The 24138-nt window shown below is 55.5% G+C and overlaps 1 protein-coding gene across 1 annotated transcript in view; it reads left to right on the plus strand.

The window, feature by feature from the left end:
* DACT3 (dishevelled binding antagonist of beta catenin 3) overlaps positions 1 to 18738 on the plus strand; it is a 23122-nt gene extending 4384 nt beyond the window's left edge. The window contains 5 exon segments of the mRNA XM_075071241.1: positions 15935 to 16046; positions 16513 to 16668; positions 17037 to 18360; positions 18362 to 18616; positions 18618 to 18738. Coding sequence (XP_074927342.1) covers positions 15935 to 16046; positions 16513 to 16668; positions 17037 to 18360; positions 18362 to 18616; positions 18618 to 18738 — 1968 coding nt within the window.
* The last annotated feature ends 5400 nt before the right edge of the window (positions 18739 to 24138 follow it).

Here is a 24138-nt window from a genome sequence, read left to right on the forward strand (position 1 = left end):
GGGGGTAGTCTATCTGCTCGCGCCCCATTTCCCCCCCCCCCCCCCCCCGGGGAAACGCTGATGCATCAAAATTCAAATTTTTTGTGGGAAAGTTTCTTTAGTTTTGACAAATTTCCTGAATTTTTTTTTTTTGGTGGGGGGAAGGGGATAGGAATTGTTACCACGTCCCTGTCGTCACATTATCCAAAATGAGACAGTTCCAGTTTTTTTGGGGGGTGGGAGAGACAAAAGGAAAATTTGAAGTTTAATTTATGGCGGGGGGGGAAATGTAAACAAGGCAGGTAGGAATAAAAAAGGTTTCAATCAACACAAAACCTTTCAATTGGACCCAATCTTCTTGTTTCTATTTCCTCTACTACGTCGTCTTTTCTGGATTGCTGGTTGGTGAAAATTTTCAGGATTTCTTTTCTTCCCAATTCAGGACAGGAAAACTGGAAAATTCCTGGGGGATGGGCAATCTGTTTCCCATACAGCTGTGCTCTCCCCCTCCCCCTGTGTGTGTATAGGGGAGGGGGGCTTCTGACACCATCCCAGCCTAGTGTGGTGAGCTTCTTCAGGGAGGTGTCATGGCTGATGGAAGTTAGGACACCCCTCTCCCGCCCCCGGGGTGTGGTGAACTTCCATCAGCCAGGACACCTCCCTGAGGAAGTTAGGACACCCGTCTCCCACCCCTGGGGTGCTGTGAACTTTCTCAGGGAGTGCCGGTTGCTAGCATTGTCAGTGTCTTTAGCCCTGGCCTGGCCACTCCCGGCTGCCTGGGTCTCCATGACGCGCCGTCCGGCATGCGCTCTGGCGGGCGTCGTCGGTCCCCTGCCTTCCAGATGGAGCTGGGGCGTGTGGGAGTCTTGGCGGTGGTGGTGGGGAAACATGTGAGTCGTCTGGAATGGGCCAGCGGCCGGCAGCCTGATGTCGGCTCATGCCTGAGACATGACGGTGCACGAGGCTGTGGTTTGGCGTCCGGCGCGGCCCTGGTTTAGGGTTTCCTTGGGAGAGATGCTCAGACAAAGCAAAGCCCAGCCACGCGTCCCCGACTGCAGCATCCATTCCTCCCCCCCCGGCCCCACACACCGCCCCACTGGCTCTGGCTGGGGCTGCCTTTCCGCTTGGAGTCTGATTTCTCCTCTCTGCTCCTCGTTTCTTCAAAGGCAAAAGCCGTTGGCGGCTCAGGATTGAGGCTGGGGGCCATGGGGGTGGGATCCTTGAGCAAAGTGCTGCCTCTCCCCGGGCCTTGCTCTCCTTGTCAGTAAAACGGGGTAATAACCCTGCTCCTACGGTGCAGTGCCCTCTGTGGCGGGTGGCGGGGGGTGGGGTGGCGATCTTGTGGGGGGAGGCTGCAGAATTGAACCGAAGCTGCTGCCAAGGAAGTAGCTGCAAGATCCCAACCTGGCTGGTGGAAGCAGGAGGTGAGGCCTGTGGTTACAGAGGGGGAGCTGAGCAGCCAGTCCCACCTCCCCCCCGCCGCACACACACACACACACACTTCCCACTGGACTTTAAATCAGTGGCATGGGGGAGGGCTGAGAGTTGTCTGCATGAGGCAGGGCTGGTGGCAGCCGACAGCTGCATGGTCAGGGGTCTGGCGGTGGCTGCTGGGGGCAGACTGGGCCCCTTGGCTGGGCTGGCTGGAGCTATTTCGCTCTGTCTGTCCCCCCACCCCCATTCCTGGCTGCTGAGGGATGCTGAAGGGATGCAAGGGGGCAGGTTCCTCCCTGGTGCGCAGCCTCCCTTCCCCCACCGGTCCCTCCTGCGTCTTATCTCTGTTTTATTACTTATGGGCCATAACCGCTGGGCTGGGGGGGCTGTGCCGAAAGGAGCGAAACTCTGGCCTGGACTGGCGGGGGAGGGAGGGAGCTGTAGCTTACGGGATGGATGGGGCAGGGATGTTGCTGGTGCCAGGACGGGCTCCGTTACGTCAGGGATCCTCCTCTGCATCTCACCCCAACGTAGACCTCATTATTCCCCCAGCCCCAGAGAGCCTTCAAGACAGACCCTGTTGTCCACCTTCAGTAAGCCCCGTCCCAACTGACCTTAGCACAGACCGCCATCACACCCTCTCCTCCTGGGAGCCCCCACCCTATCAGATCCCAAAACAGACCCATCACCCCCTCCCCTCCTCAGTCACCAAATGTCCGTGTAGTGCTCGGCAGCCCTGATTGCAGTCACTGTGTGTCTGGGGAGTGCCCAGCCCGACGGGGCCCCGGTCTTGGTCGCTGTGTGTCTGGGCAGCGCCCGGCCCGACAGGGCCCCGTCTCAGTCGCTGTGTGTCTTGGCAGCGCCTGGCCCGACGGGGCCCCGATCTTAGACAAAAAAGAAGAAAAATGAAGCCAATGTGGAAATCTCAAAGTAGCGACATAAGTTGGATCACCCAGCCAGGAGAGCTTCCTATGTGTTCTTGGACCAGTCGCAATGACCTTGGCCACCCTCCTCAGCTGGGGAAGGATCTTCAATGGCTGCTCCCCAGTCTGGTCCTCTCCAACTCAGTCCATCCCCTTCTCATACCCTGTGCGTTAGGATCACACATGACACTTCTGTCTACCTAGGTCCTTGTATGGCCCCATCACCGTGGCAACTGTGCAAGCCCATCACCATGGTAACTGAGCGCCTGATCTTCACAGCACCCCATTTTACAGATGGGCAAGTGCTGCACCTCAATTTCCCCAGGGTCACACAGGGAGCATTTGTGACAGAGCTGGGACTTGAACCCTTATCTCCTGCTGCTTTAACACCCGAGGCCAGGCTTGTTGCCAGAAACATTGTTGCCTTGAGACTGGAGGCTGAGTAGAAGGCCCAGATGGAAGAAGGAGAGCTTGTGAATTCTGAACAGACGCTTAAAATAATCTAAGGGCAGGGGTCTGCTCTGGTGCCATGGACCAAAAATCTACCCCACCCCTGTGCTGTGCACTCCTCCCCCCACAGAGGTGGCTGCATTTGATGGCTGCTGCTTCTCAGTGTGTGTGCACAGCTTGTGAAAAGATTTGAGATCCGCTGGGGAAACAGTGTAACAATATCAGAGCATTGCCGTCTTCTGGATAGACTTGACACGGCTCTGCTGAGTGTCATAAGCCCTGTATTGCTAACACATACCTCGTGGGAGATTCTCCTTCAGCCCCAATAGGTTTTTGTGGCAGTAGGTGCTGGGTTCTATCCCTGTTGTTGGTGATAAGTTCTGAGCTACCACAGACCTTCCTCCAGATTATCTTTCTTGAGCATGTCAGTGGCTTGCTGGAAAGATTACCATGCTGTGCCATGCAGCTGATTGTGGTTTCAGTTCAGGTGGAGGCATTAGCAGCTGTTAAATGCTGCAGGAACAAAAGAATCTGCTTTTATGCAAATATCCCTTATAATTAAGAAGACGAGGGAAAGAAAAAAGCTACCGAGTGGGCGGAAAGCCGCAGAGAAGATGCACAGCCAGGGATGTTGCTAAGTATAGCAGTGGCTAAATCAGCCATGGCGTAACTCCTGTGAGACTCAATGGTGTAACAGCTCAGTAAGTTTTTCAAAAGTCCTTTGGATCCAGGCTTCAAGTGCAAATCCCTCTACAGTCTTCCATAGCCTAACGGGGAAAAATCATTTCTAGGTATATGAACCGCACACGCTTCTATGGAGAGAAATGTACATGTATTCAGATTTTGTTCATCACGTGCCCTGGCCCAAGACTACTTAGAGAATAGGGCACACAATGGTATTTGGTATTAAAGAAAAATAGGCAACCTCCAATGCTCACCCGATAAGAGAAATCCCACCCCACCCCCACATATTTCCCCATATCTAGCTAATTAAAGAAATTCAGTCATGGAACTGCCGGTAAGAAAGCTAGTGTGTCTCTACTAAGATCCTTTCCACACCTCTGAAGTTGATGCTTCTCTTCAAGAATGGATGTTTTTGTAAAAGACCTGCTGGAGTTCAAACAGGAATTAATTTGGGGTTATCCAGGAGGTCACACCACATGATCACAATGGTCCCTTCTGGATCCTAGAAATACTCATTCAAGACTCCATCAGATGAAGCCAACCTTGATTTTTTTTTTTTTTTTTGTTCTGAGAAAGGATGTTGTGTCCCCCTCACCGAGTTAGGAATCAGTACCAGCCCCGAATTAATGGCCGTTTACAAATTGGTTTTGGAAGCGTAGAAGATGAGAAATTTTGTCCTTCGTCAAAATCGGTGGTTTAATTTTAACCGCCCAAACAAAATTGTAAATCTTTTCCTCGTTAGCGAAGCAAAAGCTTTGCAGGAATTAAATGTTGCTATGGAAGCGCCTGGGTGTTTTTTTGTTTTTTTAGAACAAGCTCTTGTTCTAACGATTTAAACCTCATTCCAGAAATTATGGCTGGGAAATAATCTTGGGGGAATTAGATGCTTATGGAATTCACATGCCTAACTCCCTTACGAAATTCCAGTCCTGTAAGGCAGGTGGGATGATTCATTGTCTACTCCCCTACACCAGGGCAGAGTTGGTGCTTAAGAATCTGAAGCCACTGATGGCCCAGGGGAGTTAGACACCTCAGCTGGTCAGGCCCTTTTGTAAAATCCTGCTTCGTGCTTCTCTGCATCTTGAGGCATCTAAATCCCTTTGTAAGCCTGACCCTCCATGCCTGAGGTGATGGGGGTGAAGCGCTTATAAGCAACAGGAAGTTTATTTAAGTTATTTTCCTTTTAAAAATCCTTTAATGTTTGTCATTTTTATGGTGCTTTTCAGCCACAGGGTGCAAAGCGGGTAGTATGGCCACACCCCCAGGTTTACAGAAGGGAAACTGAGGCATGGAGGGGGAAAGCGACTCCCTCAGGGTCCTTCAAGGGGTCAGTGGCAGAGCTGGGGAGAGAGGCTAGGGGTCCTGCCTCCCAGCCCTGCTGCTTTAACCACTAAACCCCACTCTCCTCTCGGAGCTGGGAATAAAACCTGGTTTTCAATTGCCCTGGCTCTAACCACACTCTCCCACAACGGGGAATAAAACCCAGGAGTCCTGAATGCTAGTGCGAAACATTGGCCTATGGGTCATGTGCTTTCCTCTGTGCTGGGTGTTTTTTACACACACACGTGCACAATGTACATCTCCAACCGTTTGTTCTATTTTTTTTTTTTAGTACAGCCTCCCTGTTTCTCCGATCAGGAAAGCAGCCCTGACTGTCCAAGAGGAATTTTCCTGCGGAGAAATGAGAGCTGTGCTTCCATCCAATAGACTTTTATGGGCCGTCATCTCCTCTCCTCTCAGCCGAGGGAGAATGCTGAGCGGCAGCTTCTTTAAGGGAATGCAAGAGCGAGAGAGAGAGAGAGAACCGATACAAAGCTCAAGCTTATTATAGCCTGCAATCCCCTTGGTGGCGGTTGGCTGTCAGGATCCGGTGTGCTAAAGGCGCTCTCTGTAACGGCGAGGAGAGCAATCTGCTCTGAACTGCACCGTGGGGACCAGCAATAACTAGCTACTTAGTACAATGGTTCCCAGCCACAGCAGCTCAGTGATGCTGGAGCGCTGGGCTGGCGCAGTTCATGCTTTGGCCTGCCCTGCTATCCCTTGAGCTGGAGGCAGTGTGGCCTCATGGCTAAAATGCTGGCCTGGCACTCAGGAGACCTAGGTTTTCTTCCTAGCTCAGCCACTGGGTGAGTGGCTGTGCCTCAGTTTCCCTAGCTGTAAAATGGGGGTTGTGATCCTGCCTTCCTATGCCCTTTGAGATTTCATGGTGAAGAGCAAGGCTGCTCCCCATTCAGCTGTAGTGTGGTGCCAGGCCTGAAACTCATGTGTCAGCTCCCCCCAGAATCATGAGATGGCCCTACGCTATCACCAGACTTTCCCAAATAATGGGGTGGGGGGGATTCTCTCCATTTGCCTTCTGGAGCCTTTAGGGCATCCTATTTTCTAGCTCTGTCTCCTCTACCACAGCCCTACAGACTTAGATCTGGGGTGGGTCAAAGCGCAGTCTGGGTCAGTTATTGCATGGCAGGCTACTGCCAGGTAAATTCATGCCCCAGCTTGTCGTGTGCTAACAGTTCATCTTGACAAGCCCTTACTTCATTAAGGAAAAAAAACGGAAGCAGATATTCTCCCATGACTCCGGGAGTTGGGTCTTGAAGTGCAAGAATTGGCAACGCTGGATTATTATTTATCACTGTATACCACAGTACCACTTAGTGGAGATCAGGGGCCATTGTGCCAGGCACTGCCCAGCCACAAAGTCTCTGCACCAAAGACCTCACAGTCTACGCAGGAGGAGAAGCGGAGAGAAGTGATTTGCCAGCGCCATATAATCTGGGCAGAGCCAGAAATAGAGCCAGGGCACCCAGCTCCCAGTCTGGTGCCCTATCCACCAAGCTAGGCTGCCTCTAGCTGCTCCAACCTTTCTACCTCCTTAGGCTAGTGTGATGTTGGATGTGCTGGCCAATATGGCCAGGCCGGGAGATTTACTAGCCAGAGGGGTAAACCTGCAAGCCAGGTGCTGATCTGAAATATGGAGGCGGGGAGAGGCTAAAAACCTAGCAAAACCAGCCCATGCCTCTGTCCTCCCACTGCGGGAGATGAGAATGGGGGCTGGGACGCTTCCCCTGTCTCTGCTCTTCTGGGTCAGCCTCTGCTAGTAGGTGTAATGAATCTGAAGCCACCTCTGGCTGCTGGCTCGGTGAAGGGTGGAACATTGAAACCTGGCAGGAAGTGAGAGAGAGAGAGAGAGAGAAAAACTCCTACTGTGGTATCCTGTGGAACTCCCTGCCACATGATATCATTAAGGCCAAGAGCATAGCAGGATTTTAAAGAAAGAGTTGCAAGTTTTCCAGATAAAAGAAGAATAGGAAGTTTTGGTAGAAGGGATATAAGCCTTCATGCTTCAGGGCATACACCAACCCGCTAACCTAGGGGTCTGTCAGGAACTTCTGCTGTCGGTCGGGTATTCTATCATTGCCTACCTGGGAGGAGGGGGGCAGGAAGGGCAGTTCTTGCACCTTCCTCTGAAGCAGCTGTTGCTGTCACAGACACAGTTCCAATGCTCAGGCCTTTTATCCTGCGCTGGACTTAAAATGGGTGGAAATGGCCCCTTGAGAGTCCCTCCCCCGCAAGGGCTTCTTCCCAGCCAGTGTGGAGCTGGGGTGAGAGGACCTTGATCCCAGTCCACGACATCGAGGGGCATTGTCAGAGCACACTGTGCTGTGGCAATTCTCTGTCCTCCGGAGGGAACGGAGCGTGAATTAGAGTAGCCCTGAGGCTGCACTGGCTAACCCCGGGGGCTGGGGGAGTCCTAGAATATGATCGGGGGGGTGGCACTGTGCAAAAGGGCTTAAAACCACCTCCCACCATCACTGCCACAAACACAGCGGGTAGGATAGCTGGGAATCGGGCCCCACTATACTGCACTAGATGAGGTGCTGCTGGTCCAGTCCAGCCCAGCACGTCTTAGCCCAGATTCCTAGTGCCTGTGTGGCATGCAGATTAGAGACTCGCACATCATCCAAGCCACCATCCATTTGCTGCGCTAGCCCCACGTCCAGAGCCTGGCCCTTGGCTCTGCGGGATGCTGGGTTGCTGCATTGAGGTTACTTTAACTGAATTCTACATTTTAACCCTTTTTTAACCTTGACCTGAGCTGCTAACGGCGCAGAGTTTTATCCAGCTGCATTCAGCCAAGCACTGGCGCTTGGGAAGTCATGGGATCTGACGGCACTTTTCCATTTCTGGTTGCTGCGATCTCTGCTTTAGCTCTGCTGCGCCCACCTCCTGCTTACAGCCGTTAGCTGGACGATAACGGCTCTGCCGAGGTCTGGCTTGTGTCTTTGTCTCCTTGTTGCTCCAACTTCCAAACATGCGTTTGAATGCAGCCAAATGCAAGATCGAGTGTCTAGGAGCAAAGAGTGCAGTTACAGGGGGGACTCTATCCTGGGAAGCAATGGCTCCGAAACAGACTGAGTGGTCACGGTGGCTGTCGCCTGGCATGTTTATACTGGACACTACATCCAGGCTCTGACCCCGGTTTGCTTCCAATGCCCCGCCTTGTGTCCACACACAAATTGCTCTGGCTCGGGTCAGCAAGCACTCACCTAGGCCCCTGCTAGGGGGGTGCATCAGAGCCCTGCTTCTGGTGTGACTCAGGCCCAAGCCCCATCATTTTGCCGAGTGGACACAGCCCGAGTCAGGCTGCAGACTGCGTAGTGCCGTGTGGTCGTGTTAGCATGGCTGAGAGACCCCAGCCCAGCACTCGTAAGCCCAGCTTTGCAAAGCAGTGTGGACTCTCAAGCATGGACTTGGAAAGGTCGAGTCCACATGCCGGGATCCACAGATCCAGGTTTGCAATGCAGTGTAGACACACCCTGTCAATCCCATCCTCGAACTGACAAACCGTCTGAGCAACCAGTTCAAGTGCAAGGCCCTGATTGGCTGGCATTGGAGTAGGGCCTTCAACCTGGCTTGCTGTAACCCTAGCGACTGCCCTGACCACTGGGCTACCCAGTCTCTCTTTTTGGCCCAGTGGCTAGTTAATGACTTCTACAAAGAGGCAAGATGTAGGCTGATTCTCCAGCCTCCTGAGTGGGACCCCCTTGGGGAAATGGGAGACACCAGTTCAATTCAATGGATCTCATTCTAGTGCTCAGCTGGAGAACTGAGCAATCCATGTTTAGTTTAAAGGGATGGAGTGGAGAGTAATGGTTAAAGCGGGATGGGGGAGGGGGAGTCAGGACCCTTGGGTTCTGTTCCTAGTTCTGGTGGGGTTTAGTGGGTCAGAGCAGGGGGCTGGGAGTCAGGACGCCTGGGTTCTCTTCCTCCTGCTCTAGGAGGGGCATGGGGTGCAGGGGGTGAGAACAAGGGCGGCTGGGAGTTAGGACTCCTGGGTTCCATTCTTTGCTCTGCCATTGGCTCTTTGATTTTAGGCAAGTCAGTATGCCTCAGTTTCCCCATTTGTAAAACAGGGATAGTGCTGAGCAGGTGGGACTGGGAATCCGGACTCCTGAGTTCTATTCATTAGAATGGCCTTACTGGGTCAGACCAAGGGTCCGTCTAGCTCAGTATCCTATCTTCTGACAGTGACCAGTGCCAGGTGTTTCAGAGGGAATGAACGCACCAGGGCAGTTCTTGAGTGATCCATCCCCTATTGCCCAGTCCCAGCTTCTGGCAGTCAGAGGCTTAGGGACACCTGGAGCATGGGGCTGTGCCTGTGACCATCTTGGCTAATAGCCACTGATGGGGACCTGTGCTCCAAGAACTTATCCAGTTCTTTTTTTGAATCCACTTATACTTTTGGCCTTCACAACATCCTCTGGCAAGGAGTTCCACAGATGGACTGTGCACTCGGTGAAGAAATATTTCCTTTTATTTGTTTTAAACCTGCTGCCTATTAATTTCATTGGGCGCCCCTCTGGTTCTTGTGTGATGTGAAGGGGCAAATAGCGCTTCCTCAGTCCCTTTCTTCACATCCGTCCTAGTCCCAGAGGACTTGAACCTGGGTGTCCCATATCCCAGGAACGCGTCCTAACCTCTGGGCTGTTGGCTGTTCCAGGCTGGGGGGGGTGGGGCACGTGCGCGCGTTCTCTCACTCTCGCTCTCTTTTTCAAGAGGTCTCGGTTTGTTCCAGTGTGAAATAAAAACAAATTTTGAAACCTTGACGTTTTCTGCGGAGGGGGATTTGTGCTTTCTGACCAGCCCCCGGCGTTACCTCTGTATACAGCTACCAGGATCTGGAAAAGCCACCTTCCAGCAAGAGAGGGAGGGAGCTCAGTCTGTTTAGTTTATTGAAAGGACACCTAAGAGGCAGCTTGGCCTGGGTGGATAAACATCCACGGGGGAGATCTCTGGTGTAACGGGCTTGGTAACGTACCAGATAAGCCATAACAAGAGGCAGTGACTGGAAGCTGAAGCTAGAGAAATTCAGACTGTAAACAAGACTCAAGTTTTTAAACAGGAAAAGGAACTGACCATTGGAACGACTGACCGAGGGGCAGTGGTGGATTCTCCGCCGCTTGGAGGCTGTCTGATTTCAGCAGAAAGCCTCCATTTCTTTCCCGCTCTAGCTCGACCACAAGATATGGGCTGGAAGTGGGATTCTCTGGCCTAGGTTATACAGGTCAGACAGGCTGATCAGAATGATGGTTCCTTCTCAGCTTAAAATCTCCGAATCACCAAAGTAAGCCCCAGCTCCCCTGTAGTCACTCCCTGCAGAGCTTCTACCAATCCCACCCTAGATCTCCTCCTGCCCCTTTCTTCTCAGAGCCCCGAGTGCTGCTGAGATTGTCACAATTCCTCTGCCTTTCTGACTGTGGCTCCAGGCGTCCTGCTTAAATGTATCCCCCTCCCGCCCCCCGTATGATGTCTGTATGTGGCTCTGTTCTGTAATTTATCCCATACGCTCCCCCCGGCCCGATCTTTCGTTCGGCGAGGGATAGCTCAGAGCAGCAGTGCTGTGCTGAATGAATGTGGAGGAGCCCCACACCTGGTTCTCATTTGAGCTCTCTTTTGGAGAACGGAACAAGCTATGTTTAGTTTTAAAGAGGAAAAGATGGGATTTAATTGCTAGAGGAGCAGGGATATGAGAATGGAGACTCCTGGGTTCTATTCCCAGATCTGGGAGGGGAGTGGGAGCCAGGACTCCTGGGTTCTATAGCTCCGCCGTTGACTCTAGTTATAGGGAAAGTCAGTATGCCTCAGTTTCCCCATTTTGTAAACCAGGGAAACCGAGCTGGGGAGCAGAGAGAGTTAATATTTATACAGTATCCTGGAGGTGTCAAGTGCTGCATACATGATTATATTTGCTGCCTTGTGCTGGTGAGAGGCAAGAAGTGGAACTGATTAGAATCGGAGTGAAAACAACCCAGCTGTGTTTCAGGGTTCCTGAGCGAGGTGAAAGGCAGGCAGGAAACCCAGCGCATAAATAAGATTTTTGCAGTCTATAACCAGATCAGATCCTTTTCCCTGAGGCAAGTTGCCTGATATTGCGCTGCAACTAATCTTAGCCACGAAGCCAGGAGGAAAGTAGGCTAGATTTAAATATACACCAGGTCTCTTAATGCAGAGGATTTTTTTTTTTTAAAAAAAAGTGATTTCATATGATTTTAAAAATTGGGAGGGGAGAGGATTTCATCTCGTGGAGCCATATTGATCCTCCCACACATGCAGGGTGTCATCAGAGTTGGGGTCATTGGATTCACAGCGCAGTCCTGGTAGCAGTAGTAGGCTGTTATCTTCTTTGGGGATCTGCCACTAGAGGTGGATGAGAGACACGTGTTGACTGTGGGTTTCACAGCTATTTGCTGACACCAGAGGGATGTTGAGGCTCATGACTGGTCCTCCTTCTATCCCACTCCCTCTTCCTACCTGCATCTCTTCTGTTCCCCTATCTGGCTCCTCATTCCTCACCCTTCTGCATTTCAGTTTGGCAGCTGTCTCCTCTTCCATGCTGCATCGTGTCAACAGGGGGAGCACTCAGAATGCTGGAGAGAATCTCCTTGTTCTTTGTTCTGTATTGCCTCTGCTACCAGCATCCCCATGGAGCAATTTCCAGGAGTCCTGCTCAGCCCCTGTAGCCCTGGGCTGGAGCATGTTCATTGTTGTGTTGGGATGGTGCACAGGCAGTCCGGTTGGCACACAGGACAGACAGATTCTCGGGGGGGGACAGCAGAAGGCACATCCCTGGCCCCTCTGCCAGATTTCAAGTCCCTGCCCCAAAGCATGGGAGCGCTAGAGCTTCTCAACCAAATAGCTGGAAGAAAATATATATTTTTTGGAGCATGGCCAAAGTGCTGTATTTCCCTCTAACTTTGTTCTCAAAAACAGCTGACTTGTTTTAGGTGAAACTTTCCAGAAAAATTTAGCTGGAGGCTGACACCCAGCATGGAAAATTTCAACCTGAACAGCTAAAGTTATAAGTAACCGAAAACAGGCTCTTATAATGGAAACTGTCAGACAACCTTAACGACTGATATCATTATCTGGGCTGCCGATAACACACCCATGCAAATCACAGATCCAGTGCTCCTTGCTGTTATATCCCAGGATGTATTTTTCAGCTCCATCCTTTACCAGAGGCTAATTGTGGCTGCTTGGCAGTTGGATCGGGATTGGTTTTTCAAACACATTTGTGTGTGTGGATTTAGATGTTTGAAATGCGCCAGAACCAGATATTACAGAGCTTAACTAGATTCCAAAAAGGATTAGCCATTTATAGGAATAATAAGAACGGTTGCGGCTACACGCGCTACAATGAAAATTTACATGGGATATAAATCCACCTGCCTCGGGGTATAATCCCACTGCAAACGGATGGAGATTGGGAGAACTTCCATCATAGGTGGATTAGCTGGTCACAGTTGTATCCGCAGTGCCTTGAACATGCCTCTGAAATACCTGGACTAGCCACGGAGAGGTAGGGTGCACTTCCTAGGGGGTGATTTTAAAGTCTTTTTCCAGTTTAAAAATCTTTGGACCAGGAGCTCAGCTGGTGCAAATTGGTGCAGCGCTGTTTGCTCCAATGGAGTGATGCTGAATTATACCAGCTGAGGATCTGGTTCTACTCATTCCAGTGTTGCTGTGCCAACTGGGGATCTGGCCCATTGACTCCACCAGTTAGGGGCCCAGACCCTTAGATGACATCAGTAACTCAAAGAGAATAATTTGGTTTTTATTTTGATAGACCCCCTTGAAAAAAAATTCTTTCCACGCTGTCAGACCAAACAGATCTTTATGGCTGGGATTTTAACTCCCAGGGCTCCTGGGTTTCCAGCTATGGGAGGGAAGTGGGGTCTAGTGGATTGGAGTGGGTAGGAGGGAGGGGGCTGGGATAGGTTCTATCCCTGGCTCTGGGAAGGGAGTAGGATCTAGTGCAGGAGTTGGCAACCTTTCAGACGCGATGTGCCGAGTCTTCATTTAGTCACTCTCATTTTAGGTTTCGCGTGCCAGTAATACATTTTAATGTTTTTAGAAGGTTTCTTTCTATAAGTCTGTAATATATAATTAAACTATTGTTGTATGTAAAGTAGATAAAGTTTCTAAAATGTTTAAGAAGCTTCATTTAAAATTAAATTAAAATGCAGAGCCCCCCGGCCTGGTGGCCAGGACCCAGGCAGTGTGAGTGCCACTGAAAATCAGCTCGTGTGCTGCCTTCGGCACTCGTGCCATAGGTTGTCTACGCCTGATCTAGTGGGTTAGAGCAGGAGGGCTGGGAGCCAGGACCCCTGGGTTCCAGTCCTCACTCTGGGAGAGGAGCATGATTTAGTTATTAGACTGTCAAATTGCCAGCCTTCCCTCATACAGCCTAGCTCAGAGCAGGGCTAGCTGACACAGTAGTTAAAACTCTGATGGCTGTCGGTTCGGCCATGGGACCTGCATGACTGGATCATCTGTCCAGGGGAAAGTTCAGTGAACTCATGGGTGATGCATGCAGGTTGTTTCAGCCCTTACATGTGTACTTAATGGGGTGCCTACGTGCACCCTTATAGTAAGGTGCCCTGATACTGTGAGGATGAGTGTGGGATAGTAAGGATCTGACTAGAATAGGGCTGGTGCCATTGGAAGATTTGATGATGCAGAAAGTCCAGTGACTAAGGCCATTGAGGGCCAGGTTTTCCAAAGCCCAGCATCCACGTCTGGGACCTCAGCACCCAATTCATTTAGGTCTCTAAATGGAAATTCTGGCCTGGCTTGTGGGTGCTGCCCCCTTCTGGATAGTCCATGTAACAATCACCTCAGGTCCTGCTCTCACCCCATTAACGTAGCATCTGAGCACCCCACAAACTTCAGTGTAAGGATCTTCCCAGCATTCCTGTGAGATAAGGCAGCTGTGCCCATTATACAGATGGGGAAACTGAGCACAGAGAACCTTGTGTCTAAGGTCACACAGGGAGGCTGTGGTGGAGCAAGGAATTGAACCTATCTCTTCTCAGTCTGAGGCTTGAGCCCCTGACCGCTAGGCTAGCTTTCCCCCTCCCGTACCAGCCTTGTTCTTTCTCTGCTATCCAGACCCTGCTACGCTGAACCCGAAAGACCTGAAGAAAACAAACCCTCGGAGTCCCCCAGAGTTTTACAGTTTTTTTGAGGTGTGGGGCATAGTTAGGAAATTTGCCATTTTTATGTCCAGCCTCTTCACAAAATGGCTGGACTTCACCCATGAGCCTGACACCGAGGGCCTCTGGGAGACAGACGGTGGAAACAGAGGGGAACAGTTAGGTGCTGGATGGACAATACAGAGTTGGGGGTCAAGAATGGGGGGAATTGCTCCTTCCGTGGGTGGGGGAGAAATTTATCAGATGTCCCTAGAGCAGCAGGATAATCCCTGATTTCGAATGTCACTTGTTAAGGGGTGGGAGGAGGACACGGGCTATATTTATTGAGTAGGGGGTGGATTTAGGATAGGATGGGAATACCCACCCCACAGCCCCTTTGTCTGCAGCCCCCTGAGCTGTAATTTATTCATCAACATTGCCGTTGTAGTAGGAATAATTAATTTCCTCCGGCGCTGACCGGGTGTCACCCCCCCCCCCTTTCCTCAGGAGCCGTGATAAATGAACCCCGCTCTCAATCTCTGAGCTGACATTCACCCCAGGCAGAGGGGAAGGCAGCCAGGCGTGAAGCAGAGATAGCGGGGATAGGACGAGGGGCAGGGGGAGGCCTGTGTGTGCATGTATCCCCAGTGCAGGGCTGGGGAGCTCTCCCCAGGGTGGTTTGTGTTGGAGGGGTGGGGGAGGTTTTCCTTTCCCCCCACTCGTTCATTCTCTCACTCATTTGTATCTCTTTTTGTTGTGTTTTCTGTCTTATCCCCACGTAACTCCGTCTATCCATTCCAACACACCTCTCCTTTTCCCTCTCCTGCCCTCGTGTTCGATTTCGCCTGTCTGTATCCTTCTCTCTCACTCCTCCTCCTGCCGGTTTGAAATCTCCCCAGAACCAACGGGCCGGGGCTGACCGTGGCCCGGGCTGTGGGCTGATGACACCTTTTATGAACCAGTTTGTAGGCAGGACGCTGTTCAGTTGACGTGGGGTGTTAAGAGTTTGCCTGAACTTGGTGGCGCTAATGCTTTAGGGATCCAGGTTTAATGTCTGCTGAGTGTGTTGTGCTTTTTGTTCCTTGTCTTGGTATTTTAAAAACTTTTTAAAAGAGTTTTAATTAAATTTGATGTGAATAAAGGCATTTTTCATGACGTCGTCTTTCCTTTTCCCCCTGTTGTTCTCTCTCCCTCTCTTCTCCCCATCTCTTGTTCTCCCCGCCCCATCCCGACTGGCTCTGGCCCCTTCAGAACATCCCCCCCAGCTGTGCCTACTCTCGCTCCTTGCAGTTCAGGAAGCTTCCCCCACCTCTGTTGGACCAAGGAGTTCTGGGATCTGGCTGCCTCCTGCTTTCCTGACCTTATCGGGGCAGGGTAGAGGCCAGCACAGGTTCCGAAGAGCCTGGGGCTTTTCTCCTGGCTCCCTGGGCCTTGTTCCCCTGGGCGGCTGCACACCCCATATATGGGGGTGGGGGTTGGGGTATCCCAATGCAGTAGGGCCAGGTGGTAGCTGTTTCCCGTCCCCCCAACCCCCAGTCCTGGAGCTGTCAACTCCCCCCGTTCCCTGGAGTGAAGACGTTCCCCCCCACACACTTTTGTCTCCAGCAGAGTTTGAGCGACAGCCCCAAATGGGTCTCATTGTCTCCCTGCACCCGTCTGGAGGTCAAAGGTCACCCAGCGGACTCTGCCCCCCCCATGTGGGCTGTCTGCGGCACATCCGCCCTTCTGCCGTGATATCCTCCCCCGAGCGCAAAGTTCAATTGAGTGTAAACATGGTGGGGGGGGGGGCGCTCAGGGGCTAGCTGACCCCCCCCCCCGCAACTATCTACCGCTGATGGGGGGTGGCAGTTTGAGCCCTGATTTTGGGAGGGGGCTCAGCGGGTGAGGTGTACCAATGGCTTTGGTGGGGGGGCACTGTTGGGTGGGGCTTGGAAGGCCCCTGTTGCTGGACTATTGCTAACATCCCGCCCCTCTCTGGTTCCTTTCCAGGATGCGCTGCCTGGGCTGATGTGGGAACTGGAGCAGCAAGTGGGGGGGCTGCGGCTGTACCCCGAAAAGGCCTGCGGGGAGGCGGCCGAGACGGACAGCTGGCCGAGCTCGGGTAGGGACCCTGGGGGTCTCAGACTGGGGGAGAGATGCCGCGATCCTCATCCCCCGGTTATCCCTGCAGGGAAGTGGGACCCCAGAACTGCGTCTCACACCCCAGATTCCAAGCTGAGGCCCACCCAGGGGGCTGGCTGCCCCATGGGCTGCTCCCATCCCCCGCCACAGGTCAGCTGACCTGACCTGCCCCCATCAGCAGTTCCCACAGAACATGGGGCCAGTCTCCTCTACTGCTCTCAGGCCAGTGCCCCCTCCCCATTCCCCAGTTCTCCTTGTCTTCCCTTGCCCCTCCAGTCTGGTCTATCACTGTGCCCCCCCGTCACCTGCCTCCCCTTCCCCTGCTCCCCAGCTCATGACTTCCTCTTTCTATCCCCCATGGCTGTCCCACAAATCCATCCCTGCCCCCTCCCCCCCCCCCCGCAGTTCACAGCTGCCCTCCAGCTCACAGCTGACATCTCTTGCAGGTTTCTACGAGGGCGCCTCCTCTGCGATGGCCTCAGACTCACCGGTCTCTGGCTTCGGGGACTCTTCTGGCTTCCCCTCCGTCTCCGGCTCCTGCTCCCGCATTGGCCAGGCCGAGTCGCGTGGCAGCTATGCCAGTGAGCGCCCCAAATCCGTGGGTGAGCGGCTGCCTGGCTCCTGAGACCAGTGCGAGACTGGGGTCGCCCTGCTGATCTGGTGGAGGGAGGGAAGGATATGGGGCTGGACGGGCCTCAGGGTTAGGTCCTGGGGGATACCGGGACGGATGGGGCCATGTGTCGGGTCCTGGGGGATACTGGTCTGGATGGGTTGTCAGGGACTGTCTGGTCCTGGCTGAGGAGAGTTGGGGGGTGGCGAATGGGGCTGGCCTGTCTCTGGGGTTGCCTTTGTCCCTATGGGAGCGAGGAGGGCTGAGCACTGTCCCCTCTAGCTGGAGCCTCCCTGCATGGGTCTGTCCCTCCCTCTGTCCACAGGTCTGTCTCTCAGTCCATGTCTCTCTGTCCCGCAGGCGAGGTGGGCAGCAGTGGCAAAGACAGTGCTGGGCGGGGCATGGTTCCCCGCTCCTACTCGGCCCCCTACTCCAGCTGTCAGGACTACCCCTCTGAGCCACCCCCGCGCCTCCCGCCCCGGGACAGCCTGGACCCCTTCCTGTACCCTAGTCCCCTTCACGCTGTGGCCATGCAGAACCCGCTGCTCCACGGCCGCCTCTATGATGCTACTCCCTTCTCGCCGGGCCTGGCCTATGGGGCGGAGCAGGATGGGGGGCTGGAGGAGTTTGGGGGGCAGGAGCTGCCCTGTTACCCCGAGGCCGCGCACTGCCACAAGGTGGAGAGCTACATCTCTCGGCTGATCCGCCGGCGCAGCCAGCTGGCGCGGGGTGGGAAGCCCCGGACTAGCCTTAATGCCGAGCCGCCCGCCAAGGCAGTGGCCCGCCAGAACAGCCTCTGCAAGAGGCCCTCGGAGCTGCTGGCCCCCCAGGCAGAGCGCAAGCACCCCCCGGCCATGGAGCGAGGCAGCAGCACCCCCTCACCCTGCGGCTACGAGGGCGGGGCCGGCGCGGCCGCCCGGATCTGGTCGTCCTGGGACGCTGCGGCCGAGAGGACGCTGGCCGCCAAGGGGGCCCTCGAAGGCTACGCACCCCCCCACTCCAGCCTCCAGAAGCCCCCCAAGCTGCAGGCGCTGGCCCACCTCCGGCCTGCCCTGTCGGTGGATCACTACGAGGAGGGGCCGGGCGAGGACGGTGCCCATGCCAGGAATGGCCAGGAACCCCCTCCCTACGAGGAGAGGGGGGGCTGCCCCCCGCTGGCCTGCACTGAGGACGGGGCCTGCCAGATGGTAAAGGCTCAGTACATCCCAGCCCAGCAGCCCCCCCGTGCCCAGCAGGCCCACCGAGGCGCCAAAAAGAAGCCCCCTCCCCTCACCAAGGGGCGCTCGATGGAGCTGTCACCAGAGCGGGCCCCGGTGACGCCCAGGGAGAGGTCTCGGGCAGCGGCGATGCCCAAGAAGTGCCGCTTCACCGAGGAAGGTGGGGAAGTGCCAGGGGGGCGCCGGGCTAGTGCCAGGAAATGCTCCCCCCGTGGCAAGAACGCGGCGCGCTCCCAGTCGGAGAACAGCCTCCTGAACAAGCCGGGCTCCTTGGGCACCAAGTACCACACGGTGGAGCGGGATGAGGTGGTGCTCAAGCCGTCCCGGCAGCGCCGCCCCCACCCGGGCGCTGCCGGCTACCGGAAGTGGCGCTCGACGGCGGAGATCTGCCAGGAGGAGGCAGGCGCTGGGGAGCCGCGGCGGAGCCGGCGGCGGGGCGGAGCGGCCGGGGGTGCGCCTCGCCCCCCGGAACGTGCTGTACGGTTACGCCGGGAGCGACTCGGAGTGCTCAGGCGGGCGGGGCGGCGGGGCGCGGCAGGCCCCCATGTGCCGGCTGGAGGAGGGGCTGGCGTATGGAGACAGCGAGTCCAGCCTGAGCGAGGGTGGCTCGCCTGCCTTCAGCACCGGCTCCAGCGACACGGACGAGAGATGCAGCGGGCTGGTGTGGCCCCAGCAGCTCTCGCCACAGGCTGGTTGCCAGCGCGGGCCTGGCCAGGCCGTGGGCGGCCAAGGTTTTTTGTCAAGATCAGGCCTCGCACGCCCTCAAGAAGAAGATTATGCGCTTCCGATCAGCTTCCCTGAAAAGTGATGACGCGGTGCTGAGATCCTGGGGCTGGGGAGTCTAATACCCCCCCCCCCGTTACCCTTTGCAGCCTTGGGGTGACACCGACCCACACCCTCTCCAGCCTTCTCCACCCCCCCAACCAACTCTACCCCATACCGCCCTGGCCGGGGGCAGCCCTAACCCATTCCCACTCTATGCCCCATACCCCCCTGGCCTGGGTGGGGCACTGACACCCCCCCCATCTACTCCCTCCAGCTTGGAGTATCCCCTGACCCATACCCCTCCAGCCTGATCCATCACACTCCATACCCCATGGCCTTTTGGAGAGGGGGAGGCTGATTCACCCCACCCCATCTACCCTCCCAACCTGATCCAACCCCTCCAGGATTATCCAGACCACCTCCACCCTCAGCCCGGGAATGTTACTTGCCCCAACCCCCAGCCTGATCGACACCCTGACCTGCCCTAGCCTGGGGGTTCCCCTCGACCCCTTATTCCACCCCCCAGCTTGGCAGGCCCCTGACCCACCCTGGATCTATGCACCCCCAGCCTGGGGTCCCCCTCACCTCATGACCCCCACTCCTACTTGCCTTGGGCGGGGCATGTCATTCCTCCTTCTCACCCAGCTTTTGGGCCCCTCTGATCTCCTTTTCCCGCTGGTCCAGTTCTCCTCCCCGGCTTGCCAGTTTTGATTGGATGTATTTCATCATATGACATCATCTTTAGTTAAAGATTCTCTTTAATTCCTGGAGACTCCAGGACAATCCTGGAGCGGTGGCAACTCTTTCTCCTCCCCCTTTGCCCTGCTCCCAGATCCTCCTCCCCAAACCCTTCCCTGCCTGGCCCCATGATGCAGACCTCAGGCCAGAAGCTGGTCGGTTCAAGCCCCCAGGTTTCATTTTTAGCAGAGGTGCAAGATGCTCCCCTCGCCCCCCACCAGTCTGCATGGGCTGGGGGATGCCATGATGGGGCAGGGGGCGCTGGCTGCTAGGGGTCAGTGGGTTACATTGCGGCTGGGCAGCTGGTGCTAAAATTAATTTGGGAGGGAATTGGGTGGGGGAGCTGCAGTCTGCCCTGACTTACCTTCACCATTGTTCGTGAGCACTCACTTCCCTGGTGCGAGACCCTCGCTGCCAACCCCACTCCTGTCCCAGAGAAAATGGCACTCGGGAAACCTTTTAGTGGGAAAATCCTGATGCCGAGCTGCATCGGAGACGGTAATGGTGAAACTGGGGCACTAGTGAAATGGTGGGCGCTGGGGTGACACCCCCTGCATAGGGTGGTGAGCTGCATTTGGGGCGCGAGCCAGGAGGTTGTGACGCTGATGTGATCGTGTCTGAACAGAGAAGTTCTTTGGGTCTGTTAATGGTGATGCTGTGGGCACTAGTGAGCTTGTGCCAACACCCTGGCGGCTGGTACCGAGCCATGGCTGGGGCATGAGCACTGTAATCGTGCCCCACTAGTGTCACGAGCATTGTAATCATACCCCACTAGTGTTCATTGCCTTGCAGATTTTGCGGCCTGCTGGCATCTGGGCCCTACCAGGCTAATGGCAGCTTCTGGGTTAGGACGGGCCTCTGTCTTTCCCTGCACGTGGATCATGCCTTAGGGCTTTGGCATGATGGATTAAGGGTGCAGAAATCTCAGGGTGGTGGCACCCCTGTCCTCTCCCTTTGGGAACCTATGCCTGGGTGCATGGAGTCTGGCTGCCCCCTCGCGCATGCTCCCACCGCTGCATCCCCTGATGAACGTGGCGGGTAGGATGGGACTGTGGTCCTAGGGGCAGGAGAAAAAGGGGCCTTTCCCCTCTAGCTCCCAATTTCCCGCCCAGCCCAGCTGGATAACGCTGGCCCATCTGCAATCAGTCTGTTGGGTCTCAGCTCACACCGGAAGACACCATGAGCCCAGGAGCTGCTCACCATCCCCCTCCGTGACAGGGGTCCCACTTGGCCGGGGCTGAGACTGACTCAGGGCAGCATTTGGGGTGCAGGCGTGGGTTCCCCCTGCCCGAGGTTGTGCCCATTCTGAGGCTAGACCAGGAAGGACCCCTCTCCAAGGGTCACCATCTCAGCAGCGATAAAATTCCCATCCCTAGATTTGTGGGTTTCATCTCTGCCAGGGAGGGAGTGGGAGCCCAGGGCCTGTTACTAAGGAGATCCAGCCTGTTCCGTTACATCGCTACCCTGAAATAGATGCCCGTGCCCGCTACACAGATAATTAACTTGCCAACAGGAGCACAGCTTGTGTTACATCCCTGCCACCCGGCCCTGCTAGCGGGGGAACGGCTGGGCCAGCACTTCCGTGGCGCGACGTTCACCCCGTCGCATGCTTTTTAAAGGAACGTATTTATTATTCTGATTTTGTAACGTAACTCCCCTGGAGTCCGCGCTGTACATACGTACCTCCCTGGAGTCTGTGGCAAAGCCCCCTGCCAGTCTCGTATTTCTATGTATAATTTCCCCCTCCTCTTCACCCCGTTTTTGTAAATAAAAATCAGTGTTATTTGTGGAAGTGCTGCTTTACTGGTGGGGGGCGGGGGCAGGGATTGAAGCACCCACAAAGTTAAGGGGGCAGGTTGCTGAGCAGTATTTGATATTATAGTAACACACAGAAAGCCCCAATTGAGATCGGGGCCTCGTTGGGCCGGGCGCTGCCCAGGCACACAGCGACCGAGATCGGGGCCCCTTCGGGCTGGGCGCTGCCCAGGCACACAGCGACCGAGATCGGGGCCCCTTCGGGCCAGGCGCTGCCCAGACGCACAGTGACCGAGATCGGGGCCCCGTTGGGCTGGGCGCTGCCCAGACACACGGCGACTGAGATCAGCATCCCATGGGGCCAGGCACTACACACACTGAGATCCAGACCCCCCCATTGCTTGCAATGCATGTCTGTGAATATGCAAACAAGTGGCTTTTGGTGTGGCACAGGGGTGTGTGGTGCTAGATACCCTGGTGTGTCTGGGGAAAGCCGGCCCCAAACCTCAGGCTGGGTTGGCCGTAGCATCCACACACACATGCCCTGTGACTGGCTAGGGCTGGAGAGCTAGTGGATCAGACCTTGGCATTTTATCCACCTTCCTGTGGCTGGCATTGGTCAATCCCCCCATGATGGCATCATCCCACCCCTGACACCAATAGTGAATTTGGAGGGAGATTCCAGCCTGCAGTCGTGTCCATGGGCTGTTTTAAGGTCCAGGCAGTCACTGTTAAAAACACTCAGCCCAGAGACCCTTATGAAAACCAGATGCGTGAAGCAGCCAGGAAAACGTTCCTGCCTTCCAAATTCTTTTCCTCGGCCCCAGGAACGCCGGCGCTTGGCCTCCTCCCTTCCCCCCAGCCCTTGCTCAGCTGAATTATTACGAGCTGTGGACAACACACACATTCTCCTCCTCGAGCCGTGCTTGGAAGCCAAAGTGTGGAGCCAGTTCTGCTCCCTGCCCCCCGCCACCCCGGCTATGCAAATAGTCTCTGCTCCCCCTAGCTGAAGCTGCTGTCTCCCCCATCCAAAATCTAAGCTTCCGCGCTCTCTGCACCCCTACTACCGCGTTGCACTCTCTCTCCTGCTCCTGCACCCCCACATCTGTGGTGGTGTGCTCTCTGCACCTCTGAATCTGGCCTGCTAAGTCCCATGCCCCCTTGCACCCTCTAACCTAAGTGGCAGTCCTCTGCACCCCTCTCCCTCATATCCCAAGCCTAAGCTGCTGTGCTCTGTACCCCCACGGGGAGGGAGCTGCTGAGTCTCTTTCCCCATGTACCCCGGTGCTGAGCTGCTGTTTGCTGCACCCCAAAACCTGAGTCACTGAGCCCTTCTCCCCCTGCACCTCCTGACCTGAGCTGCTGAGTGCCTTGTGCATGATACAAATGAGGGGTTCACCTCCCCATGCCTCTCTCTGTGGGAGGGAATGGGACACCTCCACGTGAGGAGGCAGAAGGTTCTCCCTCCCACCATTGACACTGGTGTTGCAGGCTAGGATCTGCCTGCCCCCTCCCTGGGTGCTCCATCTCCTCACATGAGGGAGGGGGAAAGCAGGGAGCATCTGGCTGCCTCCCGTTAGGGGAGCCTGGGGTAGAAACAGGGGGGATTGATCCAGGGAAGGGGGAGGGGGGAGGAATGGGACCACACCCTTTAATTTGTACCATCTGCAAATCACACTGAAACCTAAGCAGAGCGGGTGGAGGGAGGGGGGCTGTTCTGGGAGGGGAGGGTTGGAGGTTATGGGTTGGGGAAAGGGCTGTTGCAGGGCAGGATGTGAATATGTTGGGCTCCCACAAGAGGCAGGGTGGTGGTGGTTTTGGCTCTGGTGGGGGGGCTGGGCTGTGGGAAGGGGCTGGTGTGTAGCAGGGCTGGGGATGTTGCGAGGCAGTGGGGGGGCTGGGATCTGGTGCGGGGGGCTGGGCTGTTGGGATGGGTGAGTTGGGCTCTGGTGGGGGGCTGGGCTGCAGTGGGTGCGCTGGGATCTGGTGGGGGGCTGGGCTGTAGCAGAGGGGGATGTGGGGAGGGGCCGGCTGCTCTGGCTGACTGAAGCAGCTGGGCCTGCGCTGCACTGGGGTCTAATGCCTGCCAGATGTTAGACAGTTCCCCCCTTTCATGGCCTGCCCAGAGCCAAACCCACCAGCCGCTGGGACTGTGTGCGCTTCACGCTGGGGCGGGGGGAGGGGCAACGGGCCTGTGGGACCCACGATCCCCTCCCCCAACACCCAGCACTGGGGGCCAGGGCTGGGGGGCTGTGCCAGATCTGTGTGTGCGGGCAGGTGGTGCCCCATTCCTTGGCACCAGATGCCTTGATCCCAAGGCTGGAAGAATCCATTGCAACTGGCTCATCTGACCCCCCTGCATGGCACAGAACTGCATGAAATAATCCCCAGAGCAGATCTTTTTTGGAGTGGGAGCGGGGAGGAGGGGACCCACGCCTCCTGCAGCCACACCAGATCTTTGTCCTGGCAGAGGCCCAGACCTGGGTGTGCAGGTCTCTGGGGGACTGTTGTGCCATTGCAAGGTTCTCCCAGAAGTGGGGGTGGGAGTCCTTGGGGGGCACATCAGGGCAGTAGGGCTGGACAGTACAGCTTGGAGCCGGCAAAGCACCACTTGCCTCCCTAGGGGCATTGGCACTAGGTGAGGTTGCAGTGCTGCAAGCTTCCTCCGGGCAGTGCCAACTGGGGAGCGTGATGCTGCGAGCTTCCTCCGGGCAGTGTCAGCTGGGGACTGTGGAGCTGCGAGCTTCCTTACAGGAGTGCCCCAGCCACACCTGACACAGACAGAACAGAGCAAAGCAGTGATTTCGGCATGAATGCCGGTGTGGGGCTGGGGGCAAAGCAGAGGGAGAGCTGGTCTGGGCTTGGGAGGACGTTAGCACCGCTATAGCCCTTGCTCCAGCGATTCCCCAGCATCGGGTGTGCTCAGCCCACTGACCCTCTCCCCACACACCGGCTGCCGGCAGGAGCCAGGCCCAGCTGGGGAGCTG

Source organism: Chelonoidis abingdonii, chromosome 11 (genome assembly GCF_003597395.2).
Source record: "Chelonoidis abingdonii isolate Lonesome George chromosome 11, CheloAbing_2.0, whole genome shotgun sequence".
NCBI lineage: Eukaryota > Metazoa > Chordata > Testudines > Testudinidae > Chelonoidis > Chelonoidis abingdonii.